This window comes from Microtus pennsylvanicus, chromosome 11 (genome assembly GCF_037038515.1).
Source record: "Microtus pennsylvanicus isolate mMicPen1 chromosome 11, mMicPen1.hap1, whole genome shotgun sequence".
NCBI lineage: Eukaryota > Metazoa > Chordata > Mammalia > Rodentia > Cricetidae > Microtus > Microtus pennsylvanicus.
In genome coordinates this window covers 15,464,416-15,485,851 of record NC_134589.1, presented here as the reverse complement: position 1 = coordinate 15,485,851, position 21,436 = coordinate 15,464,416, and the positions used below count along the sequence as shown (strand labels likewise).

The following is a 21,436-nucleotide window of genomic DNA, read 5'->3' as shown; positions in this document are numbered from 1 at the left end:
TATTGTGGTTCTGGCTCAATAAGCAAAGCATGACTCAAAGGTCCTGGGACAAGGGAAGTTCCTCCCTCAGGTTACAACAGTGCTCCATTGACACCTTTTCAGACTTTGTTTGAGATAGCACTCAAGCAGCCCAGGCTGGACTAGAACTCTAGATCCTCCTTTCTCCATCTCACAAGAGTTGGGATTACAGGCATGTACTCTAATGTTTGGCCCTTTTCAGATTCTTTTTTTTTTAAAGATTTATTTATTATGCATACAATGTTCTGTTAACATATATACACCAGAAGAGGCACCAGATCTCATTATAGATGGTTGTAAGCCACCATGTGGTTGCTGGGAATTGAACTCAGGACCTCTGGAAGAGCAGCTAGTGCTCTTAACCTCTGAGCCATCTCTCCAGCCCCCCCTTTTCAGATTCTTTATTTTGGGGGGAGGGGAGTTTGAGATAGGATTTTACTGTAGTTTTGAAGCCTGTCCTGGAACTCACTCTGTAGACCATGCTGGCCTCAGACTGACAGAGATCTGCCTACATCTGCCTCCCGAGTGTTGGATTAAAGGCATGCACCACCACTTCCTGGCTGTTTTCAAATTCTTATGCTTGAGTACTAAGAACAAGGAAGAATATGCATACAGAATTCCAAGAAGTTATTAATAGAAATTATATAAAACTATATGAGAATCTATATGGAAGAAAATGGGGGATATGTACCAGTCACAAATGATGTAACTGACAATGTGGAATAAACCAGCCACTGATGAGCTTATAGAGGTAGGAGTGACCCCAGCAGCCAACCAACTTCTGGGTAGACAATGTACAAACAACCAGCCCAGACACTTGTCCAGATCAGGACAAGTGGCCAGGAGTGTAATGTCCCAGACACACAGTGAATGCTCAAAGTAGGCAGGTAGCCTGAAGAGGCATGGAGAGGACACAAAGGATGGAAGAAGGAACTGAGTAGGGAAAAGGAAGTGAGAAACCAGCAACACGTTCAGAAGAAAGAACAGGGAAGTTTAGGGATTGTGGAGAAGATGTGTTTGTCTGGACCATGTAACTCCCTAGAACCAACAGAGAGGTAGAAAGATATGGTAGGACTAGCTTGAATAAAGTCTAAGGAGTTTAGATCTGAACACAAAAGCCATGGGGGGTATAACAGCATTTCCTGGCTTTAGGAATCTGTTTCTGTCAACTACTTTGCTTTCAAAGTAGAATGTGGATATACAGTTGTTCATGAGTCTTTCAGCTCTGTGTTTCCTCTTCTCTCTCTCTGGTTTGTGTTTTGAGACAGTGTTTCTTTGTGTAGCTCTGGTTGTCTTGGAACTCGATCTGTAGACCAGGCTGGCCTCAAACTCAGATCTGCCTGCCTCCTGAGTGCTGGCACTAAAGGCATGCGCCCCTACCACCCAGCTCATTTCTTCTTCTTCTTTTTTTTTTTTAAATATTTATTTATTTAGTATACAATGTTCTGTCTGTATGCCTACAGACCAGAAGAGGGCGCCAGATCTCATTACAGATGGTTGTGAGCCACCATGTGGTTGCTGGGAATTGAACTCAGGACCTTTGGAAGAGCAGGCAATGCTCTTAACCACTGAGCCATCTCTCCAGCCCTCATTTCTTCTTCTTAATCAGGTGTTCACAGAAAACTCAAGCCACTTTTTGCTCAAAGGAATAAAAGCAGCTGAGAGACAGCATCTTTGGGTCCCACAGCTGACTCACCACTACAGCAACCCCCTCGTGCACCATTGAGGGAGAGGCATAGAGGCTGGTGGAGTACTTCCCGACATACAGGGTAGGCCTGGGAAAAAAAGAGAGACATACATTTTGAAATCATTTCACATCCAAATCCCACAAAATGTGGCTTCTAAGAGATCAGAATTATAGTCTCAAGTATTACCCCACCTCCCACATAGCCCATGTGACTCCCACAAAAACTAGCAAGGTGGCAGGGGTACTGTAGGGTGACAGGACAGCAGAACTTCAGGTCCCAGCTTCACCAGTCACCTTACAATGGTAAGTCTCACTTTCCTTAGCTGCAAAACGCCAGGGCTGGACTACAATGAGCCCAGTACAGCCTGAAGAAAGGGCAGTATCATGACCAGCAGAAGACTGAAGACTCAGCACCCACTGCCAGATTCTCAGGTGACCCTGAGCCAGCAGCCTTTCAGAACCACCACCTTCAGCATCACCGTGCTGCCGAGGGCTTCCTGAGGATACCCAGGGTGAATAGAGGGACGGGCAACTGCTCCATTCCAGATGCTGAGAGCAAAAGGAATGCAGAGATGCATAAAGTAGGAGGGTGGTGCACACCTGTAATCCTAGTATACATAGTACGTTTGGGGCCAGCTTAGGCTCATGAGACCCTGTCTCAAAGAAAACAAAACAAAACAAAAAGAAAACTCCAATCCAAACTGAGGGATATTTCCTGGTAATCTGCTCAGGTAACCTACCTCAGACATCACATGGGTCTGTCTAGTAGCAGCATGAAAACAGTGGGAGCCGTACCTAAGATCCTTATGATTGCTACTGTCAGGAGCCTTGGTGGATCTGTCATCTAAGAAATTATCCAAACTTCTTTTAACAAATACCTTCCACCTAAATGGTGCTTCACTATAGCCAACACTTTCACATACATGATCCTATTTTAACTTCCCTACAAATCTATAAAGTATGAAGGTGAAGCCTAGTCTGCTAAGTGACTACCAGGCTTTTCCCACGTGGGGACGTAGAATACAAGCCTGCTGAGTCTCGGTCACTTACATCCTAACACTTTTTTCTCCCTGATTTTTAAAATAAGTATGATGTACAATAAAAAATTTAATGTTAAAAAATTCCAGGTAGGTATATGCCTGTAATCCCATCATTTTGGAGGTTAAGGTAGAAAGATGGATAAGTTTGAGGCCAGCCTGGGTTACATAATGGGACTTTCAAAATCCATAAGCATAATGCAGACTCAGAGAAAGAGATAAAGAGACAGTAAGAGACAGACAAAGTTTGAAGCATAAAGGAGTACCCCATGATTCGCATTCTGAGGTTCCCAAATGAGTCAGTGTTTCTTGTTTGTTTGTTTTTCAAGACAGGATTTCTTTTTGTAGCCTTGAATGCCCTGGAACTCCCTTTGTAAACCTGGTTGGCATCAAACTCAGAGATCCACCTGCCTCTGCCTCCCTGCTGGGGTTAAAGGTGTGCACCACTGAGCCAGGATCAAAAGCAAACCAGATCAACTCTTGATCTATGTAACCTCAGAGATGTCTGCCCACCCCTTGACCTCCTCCAGTATAGGGTACACTATACTGCAGCAGTCCCAGAAGGTTATGGCTGTCCTTTGCTGCCTGATCCGTCCCAACTCCTCCAACTCACGTCAGCTTGCTCTTGGCCTCTGTCTCCTTGGGGAACGGATACTTCCATTTAGTGATGCGTCCCACTTCCCCAGACATGAAGGTCAAGTAGCGTAGAGTCTCCACAGCGACGTTGATGTGCATCACCTTTCTCAGCCCCTCCCGCTGCCAGACGTAGAAGGCCACCACAGGAGAGGCATAGTTTTGGATCCACAAGACATCCCCAGATTCACTGTCCACAGTTACCACCAGCCCATCGCCATTGGACACAAAGTGGGACATCTCTGTAAAGATCAAACAAAGCATGTCAACCACATCCTCAACCGTATCTTCTACTCTTTTAGCAAGTTGCAGTCATTTCGTTGAAGAGAAGAGTTCTGGAATATTCCCAGGTCATAAGAGTCCACTGGTTTTCCAATGAGCTCTTCAGTATCAAGACACTGAGAGATGCCTGGCTTTTAAAGTAAAACAGGCTTATTTTCCCACCTCCCTGCTATTTTCTTTTAAACTATTCTATCTAATAAGCAAGGGTAAATCTTGAGGGGAAAGGAGTTGATGCGGGTACCCACAAAGCTGACATTTTATAGCAATCATTTAAAACCTGTGACTCAAACTGAAATTCAGATCTGTGTACATCTGACCCCACAGAGCCACACAGAGACAAAGTGTGTGAGGTCCTGAGCCAGAAAGAATAGTCAAACTTTCAGATACCAATGTTAAGATAAAAACTTAGGTTGCACAGTTATCATCTGAGTTGCAGAATGCTAAAACTAGAGAAGTAATTAAGAGTATGAACCATATTTAAAAATGGTCTTCTTTTTCTTACTGTGGTTACTAGGGATTGAATACAGGTACTTATGATTGCTAGGCAAGACTGTTTTTTTTTTGTTTGTTTGTTTGTTTTGTTTTGGTTTCGTTTTTTTGAGACAAGGTTTCTCTGTATAGCCCTAGCTGTCCTGGAACTAGCTCTGTAGACCAGGCTGGCCTCAAACTCACAGAGATGCGCCTGCCTCTGTCTCTCAAGTGCTGGGATTAAAAGTGTGTGCTACTACTGCCTGGCTTGTTTTGCTCCAAGCTTGTTTTGTTTTTGAGACAATCTCTCTATACACCTTTGGCTTCCCTGGAATTCATTACGCAGACAAGGGTGGCCTTGAACTCAGAGATCTGCCTTCCTCTGCTTCCCTGGTACTGAGACTAAGGGTGTGTACCATCATGCCCAGTCTGGCAAGATTTATAAGATTTATTTGTTTTATGAGTACAAGTGAATACCTGCATGAATGTATCTATGTGTAATACACACACACACACACACACACACACACACACACAAACTTGTATGTCTGGTGTCTGTGGAAGCTAGAAGAAGGCATTTGATCTCTTGGAACTGGAGTTTCAGGCAGTTATGAATCACCATATACTGGGAACTGAATTCAGGTCCTCTGGAAGAGCAACAAGTGCTCTGAGCCATCTCTTCAGTCTCCTAGAGTGGCCTTCTTGATGGGGTTATGGATAACACATGCTAATGTTTAATTCTATTATCCATGGGCTGGTAGTAAATTCCTTCTGTGATACATAGGGACTCAAAATATGTGCCTTCCCTTTTCTTTAGCTAAAGCTATCACCACTTCAAGCCTATAAAAAAATCCAGAACTTGGTGATGAAGAGTTAAAAAAAAATTCTGCTTTCTGGAGACCATTCTATATGTGGAAGGTGCCAGCCCAACCTTGAGAGTGTCCTTTCATTGGGCACACTTACTGTAGTCCACGTCATCCTCAGGCAGTGAGGCTGCATAGTCAAAATAGGTGGCATTCCAACGGAGCTCTCGGGTCTTGGTGTCATACATGGTGATGGTGTATTCTGGAAAATACAGATCAATCGGTACCATGAGGGGGCTGTACAACTTACTAAGATGTTATACAGTTACAACAAGAAAGTTTTCACTAAATTGCATCAAGATTATTCGTGTGGAAGGGTAAGACCATGTGGAGGACTGAAGTACCAAACACAAGAGTGAACCTGGCTATGCTCTGAAACCCACAGTTCACAGACTCCTTAGCCGTGCTATGGCTGTTTTATCCACTAAGTTTCAGGGTTCTTTATTATAGAGTAATACATAGGTGAAATTAGAAATGGGTACCTAGAAGTGGGATGGCACCATAACAGAAACCTAAGACACCTGGCACCGACTTTGGGACCAGGTGATGGGAGGTGGAAGGGTGACAAGAGAAGTGTTACACAACTCCAGAGAACAGTGAGGAAACCACTGCGGGAAGGTAAAAAGCGGTAGCCTAGTCATGAGCTTATAGAGTAGACAAATTATAAGGCTACTGCTTGCAGTAACTTAGAAGATAGAGAAGAACATGGGATGTACTCACTTATATTTGGTTTCTAGCCATAAATAAAGGACATTGAGCTTATAATTCGCTATCCTAGAGAAGCTAAATAAGAAGGTGAATCCAAAGACAAACATATAGGCATCCTCCTGAATATTAACCTTCATCAGGCGATGAAAGGAGACAGAGACAGAGACCCACATTGGAGCACCGGACATAAATCTCAAGGTCCAAATCAGGAGCAGAAGGAGAGAGAGCACGAGCAAGGAACTCAGGACCGCAAGGGGTGCACCCACACACTGAGACAATGGGGATGTTCTATTGGGAACTCACCAAGGCCAGCTGGCCTGGGGCTGAAAAAGCCTGGGATAAAACCGGACTCTCTGAATATAGCGGACAATGAGGACTACTGAGAACTCAAGAACAATGGTAATGGGTTTTTGATCCTACTGCACGTACTGGCTTTGTGGGAGCCTAGGCAGTTTGGATGCTCAACTTACTAGACCTGGATGGAGGTGGGGGTTCCTTGGACTTCCCACAGGGCAGGGAACCCTGATTGCTCTTCGGGCTGATGAGGGGGGGGACCTAATTGGGGGAGGGGGAGGGAAATGGGAGGCGGGGGGGGGGAGACAGAAATCTTTAATAAATAAATAAATTAAAAAAAAAAAGAAGATAGAGAAAGTCACCACCACCCAGAAGGGAAAAGACTCGTATTTAAAAAAAATAAAAGGTGGTGGTGGTGCATGCCTTTAATTCCAGCACTCAGGAGGCAGAGGCAGGTGGATCTCTGTGAGTTTGAGGCCAGCCTGGTCTATAGAGCTAGTTTCAGGACAGGCTCCAAAGCTACAGAGAAACCCTGTCTCAAAAAACCAAAGGCTGAAAAGGAAGTTCAGAGCCCCCAGCACTTAGGAAGCAGAGGCAGGTGAATCTCTGTGAGTTCAAGGCCAGGCTGGTCTACAAAATTAGTTCTAGGACAGCCAGGGTTACACAGAGAAACCCTGTCTTGAAAAAACAAACACCAAAAGAAACAAATAAGTAAAATAAAAAAGAAGTTCAGAGTTACCAGCAAGGAGAAAGGTCCCAGGTCAAGGTTAAAATCAAACTCAGGTGAGCCTATAAAACCCTTCTTAGAGACCTAAGAAAGATTTAAGATGATACCTTGGAAACCCCTCTACTAGCTAGTCATAAGAATGCTGGCCAGGGTACTCCCACAATCTCAAGCAGACAGTTGTGATAGGGCCTTTATCTAAGGGACTAACTACAATTTGACACATGGGAAACCTACCAAGTTTTTAAAGGAGTAATATTAGTACAATAATCAGATAATAGAAGGGGGTGGACTCCAGACTCCCTACTTCCAATAAAAAGCAGAATGAGAAAACTGTAAAAGGCATTTCTTTTAAAATTAAAAATATATATGCTTATTCATTTTTCTTCTAGGTGCATGTGTGCTTGACATCTGTACATTATATGTGTGCAGTTCCGAGGAAGACAAAAAAGACATTTGGTCTGCTAAGATTAATGCTACAGTTGTAAGCCACCATATGGATGCTGGGAATTGAAGCAAGGTCCTCTGGAGGAACATCCAGTGTTCCTGACTGCTGAGCCATCTCTCCAGCCCCTAAACTAGCCACTTCTGATGAAAAAGGAAACACTTCTTTCAAAGGATAGAATCAAGAGCCACTGAGAACAAAACAGTAAGGAACCAATGTCTGGGAGTAAAAGTTGGTTCCACAAGTAGTTTTCTGCACCTCAGGGTAGGAGAACCTGAAAACAAATGCCTGGTTGGATTTCAGAATTACTAAGGACCAGCACCTTTTTTTTTTTTTTGGCTAGTTTTCCTCTCAGAGTTCAGGCTTAAACCCAGAACTCTACACATGCTAGGCAATCTCTCTATCACTGAGTCACATCCTCTACCCTTTGCTCACATCTCTTTGAATGGGAATGTTTATTACAGCCACCTTATCTCATCACTGTGCATCACGCAGATGGGGGGAAAGGCACAAGAGCGAGAACTCTTCCTCCCTATGCCCCTCATTTGTTTGTTAAGATAGGGTTTCATATAGCTCAGGCTGGCCTTACACTCACATGCAGCCAAGGCTAGCACTGCATTCCTGACCCTCCTGCCTTTACCTCCCACATGTTAGGATTACAGGTGTGGGTCACCATGCTCAGTCTCTAGATCAGAGATCCTCATCTGCCATCATGCCTGATGCAGATCCCCAGACACTGGATTTTGAGACCAATGCTATGATAGGATTTGGGGGATCTTGCTAGGGGGTGAATGTATTTTGTATGCGGAAGAGTTCACACTACTGCAGCCAGAGGGAAGGCTATGTAAGAATGCTGAACAGAGGATCATCATCACATCTTTCCTGTAATATGCAAGCCACTTTTTCTATCAAGAGGGTGAGTCTTTGTCTTCACCCTGGGCTCTGGACCTGCCTAATAACCTACTTCGATTGATGACTGAAGTAGAAGTAAGGCTGTGGGAATTCCAAGTTCAGACCTTATGAGGCAATCTAACATTCACATTTGCCCAAGAAGCAACCATGTCAGGAAGTCCAGGCTTTCCATATGGATGTGTGGGGGAAGTTTACATGGAGCTGAACCAAGATTCCAGACATGAGTCATCCCAGTATGAAGAACAGAGATGGATTTCTGTGTGGAGCCCTTCCTAATTCCTTAGTCAAAAAATTAGGAACAATAAAATGGTCATACTTTAAGATACTAGGTTAGGCGGCTTATTACATGGCAATAGATAATGGAAACAGTGGCTTTACGGACTAAGAACACACATTCCATTTAAAGCCAAAGCATGTCCAAACTCCTCCATTACCCCAATTCTACTGGAGACCCATAGTGTTTACACCTGTGTGAAGCTAGGCTTTACTTGATAAAAAGTAGTCCCGACAGCTGGAAATGAGGACACTTGATTTTTACAGGGGAGGATGGCTGCTGTAACAGACCTGTCGGCTGAGAATAGAAGAGTAAAATGGAACATTCCTGAACAAGGTGGGAGTTTGAAGGCTGGGAAAATAGCTTTGCAAAGGAGGGAACTTTTGAGCAGTACTGTGGAAAAAGGGACATTTATGTGCCAGAAGAGCAAAACCAGGCACACCTGGTAGAGAAAGCCATTCCATTGTGAGTCCTTAAAAACAGCACTGCTATTCTGAGAGCAGTAGGTAGGGTACCCAGTTGAAAACATTTCAAGTAGGGAAGTGCAGCAGCTGCATGATGGGGCTCAGGGTAGTCTAGACTACATTCCCTGGGGTCTCAAGAGTCTGAGAAATCTGGCTGCTTGGAGAGGGAAACTCTGGCCACTTTTTGGAGAACAAATCCAGTACCAGAGGTCAGTGTAGTTTTGTCCCACTGACTCTAGAAACAGGCAGGTTGTTTAACAAAGACTCATTTCTTACCTGTCCGTCCAAGATACAGCAGGGAGGTGGACGGGCAGAGACTATCTGCAAAGGCCGATGACAAGGTCTGCTGCTTTTCTCCAGTCAGAAGGTCGATGACATACCAAATATCCTGCTTTTTACCTGGAATGTTAGTGAACACACTGTTAATACCCTTCCTAAGCGGAAATAAACAGCATCAACAAAGTAGCACTTTTAACTATTCAAGATCCTCTCTGTGCTGGGAAATAGGCCTGAAATCCCTAGGAAGTTGGAGATCTTTCTATAGTGCTTTGGAAGTGACAAAATAAATGGCAATGTGAACTTTTTTTTAAAATTTACTTAATTTAAGTACATTGGTGTGAAGGTATTAGATCCTCTGGAACTGGAGTTACAAACAGTTGTTAGCTGTCATGTGGGTGCTAGGAATTGAACCTGGAACCTTCCTCTGGAAGAGCAGTTAGTGCTCTTAACCACTGAGCCATCTCTCCAGCCTGGCAATGTGAACTTAATAACTCTTTGGGCCGCTGAGTTCTATACTAATTTAATAACCTAAACCCAACATAAACATTTCTCTAAGATTTATAATCTAATTATAATATGAAAAAGTTCTCTTAACTTTCAAGTTGGGTTTTATTGCTTTGGATAACTGTCTTAAATATAAAAAATCTTAGTCGGGTGGTGGTGGCGCACGCCTTTAGTCCAAGCACTAGGGAGGCAGAGGCAGGCGGATCTCTATGTGTTTGAGGCCAGCCTGGTTCTACAAGAACTAGTTTCAGGACAGGTCCCAAAGCTACAGAGAAACCCTGTTTTAAAAAACCCAAGATAAATAGATAGATAGATAGATAGATAGATAGATAGATAGATAGATAGATAGATAGATAAGCTTTTAAAAAAATTGATAAATCTTGCTTATCCTTTCCCCACAAATGAAGATCTATATAAATATAAGCACACCTAAGGGTTCTTCTCCTGGTAACTATGATACATATTCCTCAACATCCCTACCAATTACCAATTAGCACACATGTGAAGCAGCACATAACTATAATTAGCTAGTACCTGTGACTAGTCAGCAGAGTTGCTGTAACCTGATGCTAAAGAGGCTAAAGTTATTTCAACCTTTGTTTCTAGCCAGTAAACTATTGCCAGGTCACAAGTTATACCTCTTGCCTTGGTCAGCTGATTATGAACACGCAGACAGCACAGCCACATAAACGCTTTTTAGAAACATTTAGTATATGTATCTAAAGTACAGGTGGTGTGGTGTATCTGAAGGCCAACACCGTTAACTATAATGTGTGCATTTCTATTCTGTAAGCCATGCCTCTGGACATTTACGTTTTCCTATTTTAACAGATGTTTCCTACATTCATGTTCCCATGGAAGCAGAACACAGAGATGCCAGAGAAGGGCACAGGGTACCAGAATTTGATAAGGCTATACTTAGCTGTAACAGATGTAACACACTAGATTCCACACAGGTACAACTTGTTTGTGGATTCTAACCGTTCTCAACTACAAGGTCTTAAAATGAAAAAGATTTGAATATAGAGAATAAATTATATACAGATAACCATGACCATTAATACCTTCCATCTATGTGATGCACATCTGGTTACTTCAAGGGCCACTGCAGTCTGTATAATCTACCTATAGCTATGAGGGAAGGATTGAGTAACTATCATGCTCATAAATATACTCAGTGAACTCACTTAAGACATGGAACAAACATGGTGGAAACACAATACCCTAAGTTTACCACATATGATGAATTGCTGGAAGACAAATAGAGAACAATGACACAATCAAAAGATGGTCATATGGGCCCAGGGCACGGCCCAGCAGAAGGAAGGTTTGTTGGTCATTTCCTATGAATCTATTCCTCATTCTGAAAGGTTCCTACAAGGATGCAGGAGTGTCCCTAGCAAAACTTAAAAAACTGGCCTGCATTTGAGACTTGAAAATGTACATAGATCTCCTGAGGCATGAATAGGCAATAAGCACTTTCAGTTCCTCAAAAAGAAAGCCACTATATAAACACAGGCTATTATTGCTACTAGAATTTCAAGATAAATACAGTTCTCCTTTGTGCTACAAATGCATCTTTATTGACAGTTTGGCAGCAATGTGCTAAAGAAAAGCAAGTGAGCTGATGATTCGGAAGCTGTGACCCCACAGGTATGAAGACAGCTTATCTAGTAAAGCTGCTAAGTGCTGCTTCTACCAAATATTCTGATAGCAGGAAATACTAGGAAAGCCCTATAATTAATAGGCAGGACCTGGCTTCCCTTCCTTAGCTCAGACTATTGTACTCAATTTAATTTTATTCATTTGCAGCTAGGTATGTTGCAATCATGAAATAACAGCAGTAGGCCAACCCGGCAGCTAAAAGCTTGTTAAATGAATAACCATATTAATGACGTCAATTCTTCCTCAGAAGGGGAGAGCTCTTTTTTAAAAAGAAAATAGAAAATGGAAACTCTTACCCATGTAGAGGATTCCATCTGAACTTCGGCATGGGGATGCCTGAACCAATTCTGGGATGGTAAAGGGAAGTTTCTTTAAAAAAAAAAAAAGTAAAAAAATAAGTTAACCAAGTCTTGTGAAATTGCTGTAATTCTACCAAGCATGTTGTTTGTTACCCAGTTCTTCTAAAAACAGAGAAGCACACTGCAGATGGAGGCTTCTAATTGGAACCTAAGGAGGAGGTCCTGGGCTTCTACATCTACTTCCAACAGCCTCTAGGCTCTCTGGTCTCTGAACTCTGTACACCAACTCATTTGACACAGGATGCACAGGTCCCTCAGGTTTCCTGTCCAGGTATTCCCTGAGGGTTCCATAAATCTTTTCTAGAAGATTACAAAAATGTGGAGAGTAGCTGGGCAGTGGTGGCGCACGCCTTTAATCCCAGCACTCGGGAGGCAGAGGCAGGCAGACCTCTGTGAGTTCGAGGCTAGCCTGGTCTACAAGAGCTAGTTCCAGGACAGGCTCCAAAGCTACAGAGAAACCCTGTCTCAAAAAAACCAAAAATAAAAATAAAAAAATCTGTCTTCAAAAACTGACCCAAAGATATCCAAGCTAGGTAGAATGACAATGACTTTTACCATGGGAGGATCATGACATTAATGCTGAAAAGAAGCAACTTAGAAGACAGTCAAGGCTCAAGGAAAGGAGAATGGTTACATGGACAACACAAAGGTCTGGGTTTTAGTGTTTCATTTAGTAAGTAATTCTCTACTGAAAACAGAGCCTTTGGGTTATAAAAAGGAAGTTATGGTAGGTGCCAGGAAAAGAAACTCCAAGAACTCCCAACGTTTCAACACATTTCATCATAAAACTGCCTCTTCTGGGCCCACAGCTGACCTCTGAACAGCCCTTTTGGCCACTGCTTGTTTCGGTGAACTTTATTTTTAGAACAGGCCCTGAAACTGCAGGTACCTGCTGTTAGGCTTCTACTACACTGTCACCTTTTCTCCAAGGAATAAAAGATTTTTTAGTAGTATTGATAAACAGAGCTGGCCCAGCATGGTGGCACAAGCCTTTAATTCCAGCACTCAGGAGGCAGAGGCATGTAGATCTTGAGTTCAAAGCCAGCCTGGTCTACAAAGCAAGCTCTAGGACACACAAGGCTACACAGAGAAACTCATTCTTTTTTTTTTTTTTTTTTTTTTTTTTTAAATATTTATTTATTTATTTATTATGTATACAATATTCTGTCTGTATGCCTGAAGGCCAGAAGAGGGCGCCAGACCTCATTTCAGATGGTTGTGAACCACCATGTGGTTGCTGGGAATTGAACTCAGGACCTTTGGAAGAGCAGGCAATGCTCTTAACCACTGAGCCATCTCTCCAGCCCCCCGAGAAACTCATTCTTGAAAAACAAAAAATAAACAGAGACATAGATACTAATTAACTATTTGGATTTTTTCATCATTCCAAAATTCAAACTAAATCTTAGAAAAAGGAAAATGACGGCAAGATGAAGTAATATCTACTAGAGTTTTGCCAGATGCTTTTGGAATCACTCTGGAATCTTGTGCTCCAAGACAGATACTATCACAGTTGAGAGCGCATCCTTGAAAAAGCACAGCTCTTTAAGTACAAACACCAATCCTGGAGCTTTGGCCTTTGTACATTCTTTGTCTTGTCCAGGTTCAGTTTCTATACCTCTAACGTGGGGACAACAGTCATAGATAGGTTAACAAGATGTTCAAATGAAGTGATTTATCCCGATCACTCCACAATACATCTAGCAAACAAAATGCTTAAAACACAGGTATGTTTTACGTGATGTGGAGAGAAACCAATGCAGAGACATGTGGAGGGTGAAGTGCATGCAGCTCCACTCCTAGTCTTGCCTTTCTCTTTCTGTATCTGCCCCAGGTGCTCGAAATCTAATTTTAAAATATATGTTTGAGAGCCCATGAGAGTCCACTCAAGGGTCAAGACCAGGGGTTTTCATCCTTGGCTGCACCTTAGAATCACATGAAGTCTTTCAAAACTTCCTTGTAAAGTATAACATGCAACCAGAATGGCACACATAAGCATAGCTCAGTAATGTGCATCAAGTCAACATATCTGCTACTAACATCCATATCATTCTAGCTCTCTAGAAGTCCCTCTGGGCCTTCTGTCATTATTAACTCTCTTGGGTAACTATTATGTTTACTCCAAAATCAACAGAATGTAGTTTTTCTTGGTTTTGAGATTTATATAAATGAATCCTTCAGTACATGGCCTGTTTTGTCATATTTTACTTAGTGTTATATTTGAGAGATAGATCCATGTTGAATGCACTTGTAGACTGTTGGCTCTTGCAGCTGAACATTCAACTGAATAACTATCTCATAATTTATCCATTCTACTATTGATGTATTTAGCTAGATTCTATATTTTGCATACAATAAGCAGTATGATTGAACAAATAATTGTCCTGGTTGTTGTATTGTCAACCTGACATGGGCTGGAGTCATTTCAGAAGGGAAACTCAACTGAGAAAACTCCCCCACCAGATTGCTCTATAGGCAAAGTCTGTGGGACATTTTCTTGGTTGATGATTAATATGGAAGGGTCCTGCCCACTGTAGGTGGTGCCATCCCTGAACATGTGGTCCTGAAGTGTACAGGAAAGCAAACAACAAGCCAGGAGGTACAAACCAGTAAGTTGCATTCCTGCATGATTTCTGCTTCAGTTCCCACACCTGGAGTTCCTGCTGTGACTTTCCTTAGTTACAGGGTGTGACCTGAGAGTTGCTGAGATGAAACAAACACTGTCCTTCCCAAGTTGTTTTTGGTCCTGGTCTTTGCACAGAAGTAGAGACATGCATGCTACACAAGGTCTTTTGGCTTTCGGGAGAACATACTCACGCACTTCCCTGGCGCCCATGCCTGGGAGGGGTTACTGGGTTGTAGGTTCTGCTACATATGCTGATGAGCCAGTTGTACTGCCTACATCTCCCAGTGGACAGAGCTCTGGCTACTGGCATCTCCACAAACACAAGGTCTCTCTTTCTTTGGCTAGATATTCCAGTCATTATATGCACACTGGGTAGGAGTGGTATTGTGATTTCAATTGTATTTCCCTAATGACACCTTTCATGCATTTATTCACCATTTGAACACATTCTTCTATCTTTCTATTGGCTCATCATTTCTTCTTTTATTTATTTTTTTAAAACAATATTTTCTCATTTTACATACGAATCCCAGTTCCCTTTCTCTGGTCTTTTTCTTTTCTGGTGTTTTGAGAGTTTGGCTGGTCTGCAACCCACTATGTAGACCATATTGGCATCAAATTTACAGAGACCTGCCTGCCTCTGCCTCTGTGCTGGGATGAAAGGTGTGCACCACTATGCCTGTCTTTTTCTAATTACACACAGGAATTCTTCTGGTTGGTTATTTGAGATTGTCTCATGTAATTCAGACTGTTCTCAAACTCCCTATGTACCTGAGGATGACCTTCAACTTCTGATCCTCCAGTCTTCACCTCTTGAGTGCTGGGATTAGAGACATGTGTCCCCCATACCCAGTTTTTGCAGTGCTGGGGATTGAACTTGGCCCCTATAGGAGTTGTTTTTCTTTTCTAAATATGGATTTTTTTTTCTGTTTTCCAAATGTTGGGTGTGTAGACTACAATATTTTGTGGCCTCCTTTCTTCAGGAAAAAAAAACGCTCTCAATTTTATCCTAACCAATGTATCAACCTTTACCTAAATATATGGCTGGTATATTTAAAAGTATCCTATTTAAGAAATCATTATGGGCTGGTGAAATGGTATCCTCCTCTGATCTTTACTTATACACTCACTGTGGAATGAGTGGGTGTACACACACACACACACACAAATAAGTGTAATAAAAATGTTTTAAAATTATGATATATTCTAAGACCATGAAGTTCTTCTACTACTTACTCCTAAAGCTTTATTGTCTTGCATCTCACATTTATTAATATGTGATTTGTCTGAAACTGATTTTTATGTGGATGGATTTAATCAAGATCTCTTATTTCTACATGGATACCCCACTGATCTATTTGTATTTTCACTACCTTGTGCTGGAGAGCAAACCCAGAGGCCTGTATCAGGCAAGTGTTTTACTACTGAACCACATTCCCACCCCAAGACTTACACTATTTATTAAAAGAGGCTCAGAATGTCTTTTAAAACATTTTAAAAAATATATTTCATTTATTTTTATGTGTATAAGGATTTGCCTAAATTGTGTCTGTGTATCACATGTGTGCAGAACCCAAGGTGGACAGAAAAAGGTGTCAGATGCCCTGGAACCGTTATAACAGATGGTTGTGAGCTGCTGTGTAGGTGCTGGGAACTGAACCTAGATCTCCTGGAAGAGACCTTATAGCTGAGTCATCTCTTTAGCCCCATAGGCTCAATATTTTTTTTCAGCATGCCTCAGGTTATTACAATGTGTAGAAAAAGTTGAGAGTTACTGATCTAGAATCCCAAGTGGAGATGGCAGTAGACTATCACATGCTTCTGCTAAAAAGAAAGCTTATCTCTCTGAAATGAGAGGGGTGGAGAAATCTTTTAATATATTTATGAATTTATTCATCTATGTGTTCTGTAAGGGGGACTGAATGCATGCCACAACACATATGTGGAGGCCAGAGAACAACTTATAGGAGTCAGTTCTCTCCTTCTACCATGTGAGCCCTGGAGATCCACCCTGGAAGTGCCTTTACCCAGAGTCAACTCACTGGCCCAGTAAACAGTATTTCAAAGTACATTCCTTTTGTTGTTGTTGTCTTTGAGACAAGCTTTCTCTGTGCAACAGTCCTGGCTGTCCCGAAACTCAATGAGATCTGCCTGCTTCTGCCTCCCAAGTACTGGAATTAGAGACATGCACCAACACCATCTGGCTCAATTTTGTTTTGTTTTGTTTTTTTGAGACAGGGTTTCTCTGTGTAACAGTCCTAACTGTCCTGGAACTAACTTTGTAGATGAGGTTGACCTCGAACTCACTGAGATCCTCCTGCCTCGGCCTCCCAAAGTGTTGGGATTAAAGGCGTGTGCCACCACTGCCTGGCCTCAAAAAAAAATTTTTTTTTAAAGCTCATTTAGAAAGCTCTAAACAGGCACTGATGCCCATGCCCCATACCAGATGATCTGAATCAGAATCCCCAGCAATTTGTATGAAGCTCCTAGGTGGTCTCACTTGCAGGTGCACATAAGGACTTAGTTAAGAATCCAGAGTATACAAAGAAGCTAAATATTCTCACCGTAAGGCCTTCGTTGTTCTTGCCTCCAAGTGTGTACAGACTGCCATCATTGGGATCTGGGAGGAAAGCAGGCCTAGAAATTAAATAATAACCATCAATGATAAACTATAGCTCAGGACACAGAACAAAAGACCATAATGATCAAATTCATGTAAAATCATGACATGGAGGATGAGAGAGAGAGAGACAGACAGACAGAGAGAGAGAGACAGACAGAGACAGAGAGACAGACAGAGAGGAGAAAAATAACCTGAGAAAGAAAAGTCATATGAAGGGCTGGAGAGATGGCTCAGAGGTTAAGAGCATTGCCTGCTCTTCCAAAGGTCCTGAGTTCAATTCCCAGCAACCACATGGTGGCTCACAACCATCCGTAATGGGGTCTGGTGCCCTCTTCTGGCCTGCAGGCATACACACAGAATATTGTACACATAATAAATAAATAAATAAATAAATAAATATTTAAAAAAAAAGAAAAAGAAAAGTCATATGAAGCCACAGAAGTAAATTGTCTTTTGGTCAGGGCACTGTGGATGACAATGAAATAAAAAGAGCTTAGCAAGTCTGTTTTCAACTTCTATGTCTACTGTATGTGAACATCAACAATTAATATTTAGCAGCAACAGTTTCATGTATAAACAGGCCAAATCTGTAGTTTTATCTATTCTTCAAATTTCATAAATACATATGTAATGTTTTGATCGTATCCATTTTCCACACTCCCTTCTAACTATCCCTACACCTCCCCTGCTATGTATATGTACCACATATATGCCTTTTGGCTCTCCTGGAACCAGGGTTAGGGATGGTTGTGAGCTACCATGTGAGTGCTGAAACTGAACCAAATCCTCTGTAGAAGCAACAAGAGCTCTTAACTGCTGAACTATCTCTCCAGCCCCTCTTTTTAATTTTTAAAAAACAATCTACAAAATCTAATTAGTGTTGCTCATATTCACTTGTCATTTTCAACATACTTTTATTTCTTAAAGTATAGCAATAAAAACAAACTCTGAAAGCCTAACATAAGAGAATCTGTCAGGGATACAGAGCAAGGTCTGTTAGTAACATCCCACAAGAAGACTCAAGTTGATCCTCTGCAGGTGAATGTGCTAAAGATGGAACTATAATTAGTGCCATGAAGAATTCTTTATCAAATCTCTTTTCAATTTGGGTTGTTCCATCATTTCAGGCTCTTACAGGCAACAGTGTTCCCTTGAACACCACACACTCTAAGAGCAGGTTACATTCCCCTTTCCTCTCTGTGATGTGATACAGTGAATAGAAAGAGAGCCAGGGGGAAAATGGTTCAGCAGTTAAGAGCTGTCTACTCTTCTAGAGGACCCAGGCTCAATTCTCAGCACCCACATAGTGTCTCACAACTATCTGTAACTCAAGTCCTAGGAGATCTGAGGCCCTTTTCTGGCCTCCATGGGCATCAGGCAACACACGTGATACCCAGACATGCATGCAAGCAAAACACACACACACACACATTTAAGAGAATGAATAAATAAATAAATTTTAAAAAGAGAAATTCTGACTTTGGAATTTAGTTCAAAACTCAATTTAAGTTCCATCTCAAGTTGCCTGGCATAGTGGTGCATGCTTTTAAACACAGCATTCATGAGGCAGAGGCAGACAGATCTCAGTGAGTTTGAGGACAGCTTGGTCTACACAGCAAGCTCTAGGAAATCAGAACTACATAGTGAGACCTTGTCTCAGAAAAAAATTCCACTTCAAACAACTCGTTTTAATATTACTTGCCCTCCTCACCCAAGGACCAGAGGTTTCTAACAATCACCCACCTAGAAAATTTTTATATCTCAAAAATTCTTGCTACACTTTAAATTTGTGCATGTATTGTGCCTGGCAACTAAATAAGGTGATAAATTAAAAGGAAATACTAAAGAGATGAGGAAACTTACTCTTCCACGTGTGTTGGGACCTGCAGGACTGGATCTGTGCAAAAGAACAAGAAGCATCATCAGCTGGGCTCTGAAATGTCAGGCCCTGGAGGCATCCCAGGACCAACTTTCAAGCTGTACCAACAACAAAGGCTAGCCTGCACTAGCTAAGTATGAGAGGGCACTTCAGGAAACACACAGAGGCACAAAGGTTAAGTGCTTACAATTCTTACTAAGACTAGGTAGAGGGGGTTGGAGAGATGGCACAGAGGTTAAAAGCATTTGTTGTTCTTGTAGAGGAGTCAAGTTGGACTCCTAGCACCCACATGGTGGTTCACAGCCATCCATAATTCCAATTCCAGGGGATCTGATGCTCTCTTCTGGCCTCTGAGGACACCAAGCATGCATGGTACATATACATACACAGGCAAAACATTCACATACAAAATAAAATAATAAATAAGTCTAATAAAATGTTTATTTTTTTATATGTATGAGTGGTTTGCCTTCATGTATGTCTCTGTGCCACATGCATAAAAAGTACCTGCAGAGGCCAGAAGAGGGCATTGGAGCCCTGGCAGTGGAGTTACAGATAGTTGTGGATCGCCATATGTATGTTGGGTATTGAAGCCAGGTCCTCGGGAAGAGTAGTCAATGCTCTTAACTCCTGAGCCATCTCTCCAGTCCACCTACCAGAAGAACTTTTAAAATCTGAAATTAATAGTCTATTGTCAGATACCTAGATATTTCCAATAGGAAATGCCATATTTTGGATTCATAACTGATGCTAACTGGATAGTAAACACCCCATAGCAGCTTGTGGCAATCCTATAGACTTCAAGTGTTGATTCCCTTTGATCCACTAATTGTATCTCCGTAAAATCTAGCTTAAAATAGTATAAAATACAGGAAGAGCTATTTATACAAAGATGTTCACAGTAGCATTATAAATGAAGAAACTATTCTTTGATAAGGTTAAATTATCTGTTTTGCAGAAAATTAAGGCCTCTTAAAAAGTCCTAATAAAAAACTTTGTTGCTAATTTTGTTTTGAGACAGGGTTTGACTGTGCAGCTCTGGCTGGCCTTGAACACACAGAGATGCTGCTCAATGAGGCAGTACTGCCAGCAAATCCCCACAACTACAATCAAGTTGTACACTCTAGGGCAAAAAGGAGGGAAATGGTCAAACAAGATTTTGTATGCAGAGTTCTAGATTCTAGAGGCACACGATGACAGACAGCTGTCTGATCTTTTTGTCTTTTTGTCACCTGGGATTCTCCTGTGAAGTAAAGTCTTTCAAGCCTTATCATATGTTGACTCTGCTTTAAGAGCAGCCGATGCTCACAACAGAGACATACACCAGATGTGGTCTGCAGGCAGCAAACAAACAATTCACTAAACCAAAGACACCGCAGGAAACAGGGTGAACTTTCAGCCCATAAGCACGTGTTTATCTTTCCCATTAATCACCTCTCAGTACACTCTCACAAACAGACTGATGCAAGAGACAGGAAATAAAGGCACACAACACTCACTGAACTGAAACAAACCAGGCAAGGTGCAATTAGGGTCCAGAAACTCCAACTCAGCCCCAAAGCTATGCAGCCAGCAAAAGCAAGAATGCCATATTCCAAAGAGAACACAGCAGTATAAGAATCATTTGTCTTTTTTGCTTACTTCAGTCATTTAATGGTGTCATATATAAAACAGAAGGAGACACTGCTAAAAAATCTAGCAATTATAAAAATAAGACATGGATGTTAAAGCATTTGAATTCCTGTTCACAGCCTGATCTTTGCTGTATAGTTCACTCAGGCTCATGGACTCATCTCCAGAGGAAGATTTCTCTAGCTTATTATGGCTTATCTACTGGCCCTCTGACTTTTTGAGGCCTCAAGTCTGAAGGTACACCCTGCATCATAAGATCCAGGGGGTCAAGGGCTAGAGAGATGGGTCAGCAGGTAAGAACGCTGGCGGCTCTTCCAGAGGACCCGGGTTCGATTCTTAGCACCCACATAGCAACTCAAAACTGTTTGTAACTCCAGTTCCAGGGGATCTGACACCTTCACACCAATGCACATTAAAAAAGTTAAATAAAATAAAATAAAACACAGGATGTCAGCCGGGCGGTGGTGGCGCACGCCTTTAATCCCAGCACTCGGGAGGCAGAGGCAGGCAGATCTCTGTGAGTTCGAGACCAGCCTGGTCTACAAGAGCTAGTTCCAGGACAGGCTCCAAAACCACAGAGAAACCCTGTCTCGAAAAAACCAAGAAAAAAAAAAAAGACACAGGATGTCAGTGGGAAACAAAGTACCTGGGCCAACAATATCAGTATTAAAGAATCATCCTTACTTTCTAGTCTTAGGAAGAGAAACTCTAGGGCTGTGGCCATATGGTTGCCTTAACACTCCTCATCCACTCTATTGTGTGATGTTTTACTCTTTTGTTTTTTGGGAGGCCTGCTCCCAAATAAATCACACACAGAGGCTTATTCTTAGTTGTGAATGCCCGGCCTTACCTTAGCTTATTTCTTGTCTGCTTTTCTTAGCTTAAATTATCCCAACTACCTTTTGCCTCTGGGTTTTTTTTATCTTTCTCTATTTCTGTATACCTTCCTTTCCTTCTTACTCCGTGACTGGCTGGATGGCTGGCCTCTGATGTCCTTCTCTCCTTGTTCTCTTGCTCCTCTTTCTCTTTTTAATATTCTCTGTCTGCTAGACCCACCTAT

The 21,436-nt window shown here is 42.0% G+C and overlaps 1 protein-coding gene across 1 annotated transcript in view; it reads right to left on the bottom strand.

Moving 5' to 3' along the window:
* Ern1 (endoplasmic reticulum to nucleus signaling 1) overlaps nucleotides 1-21,436 on the bottom strand; it is a 91,067-nt gene that overhangs the window by 21,145 nt on the left and 48,486 nt on the right. The window contains exons 3-9 of the mRNA XM_075990343.1: nucleotides 18,729-18,762; nucleotides 16,807-16,879; nucleotides 11,554-11,626; nucleotides 9,086-9,208; nucleotides 5,089-5,190; nucleotides 3,356-3,617; nucleotides 1,715-1,793 (exon numbers count right to left, since the gene is read on the bottom strand). Of these exons, the coding sequence (XP_075846458.1) occupies nucleotides 1,715-1,793; nucleotides 3,356-3,617; nucleotides 5,089-5,190; nucleotides 9,086-9,208; nucleotides 11,554-11,626; nucleotides 16,807-16,879; nucleotides 18,729-18,762 (746 nt within the window). The remainder of the gene's footprint in view (nucleotides 1-1,714; nucleotides 1,794-3,355; nucleotides 3,618-5,088; nucleotides 5,191-9,085; nucleotides 9,209-11,553; nucleotides 11,627-16,806; nucleotides 16,880-18,728; nucleotides 18,763-21,436) is intronic.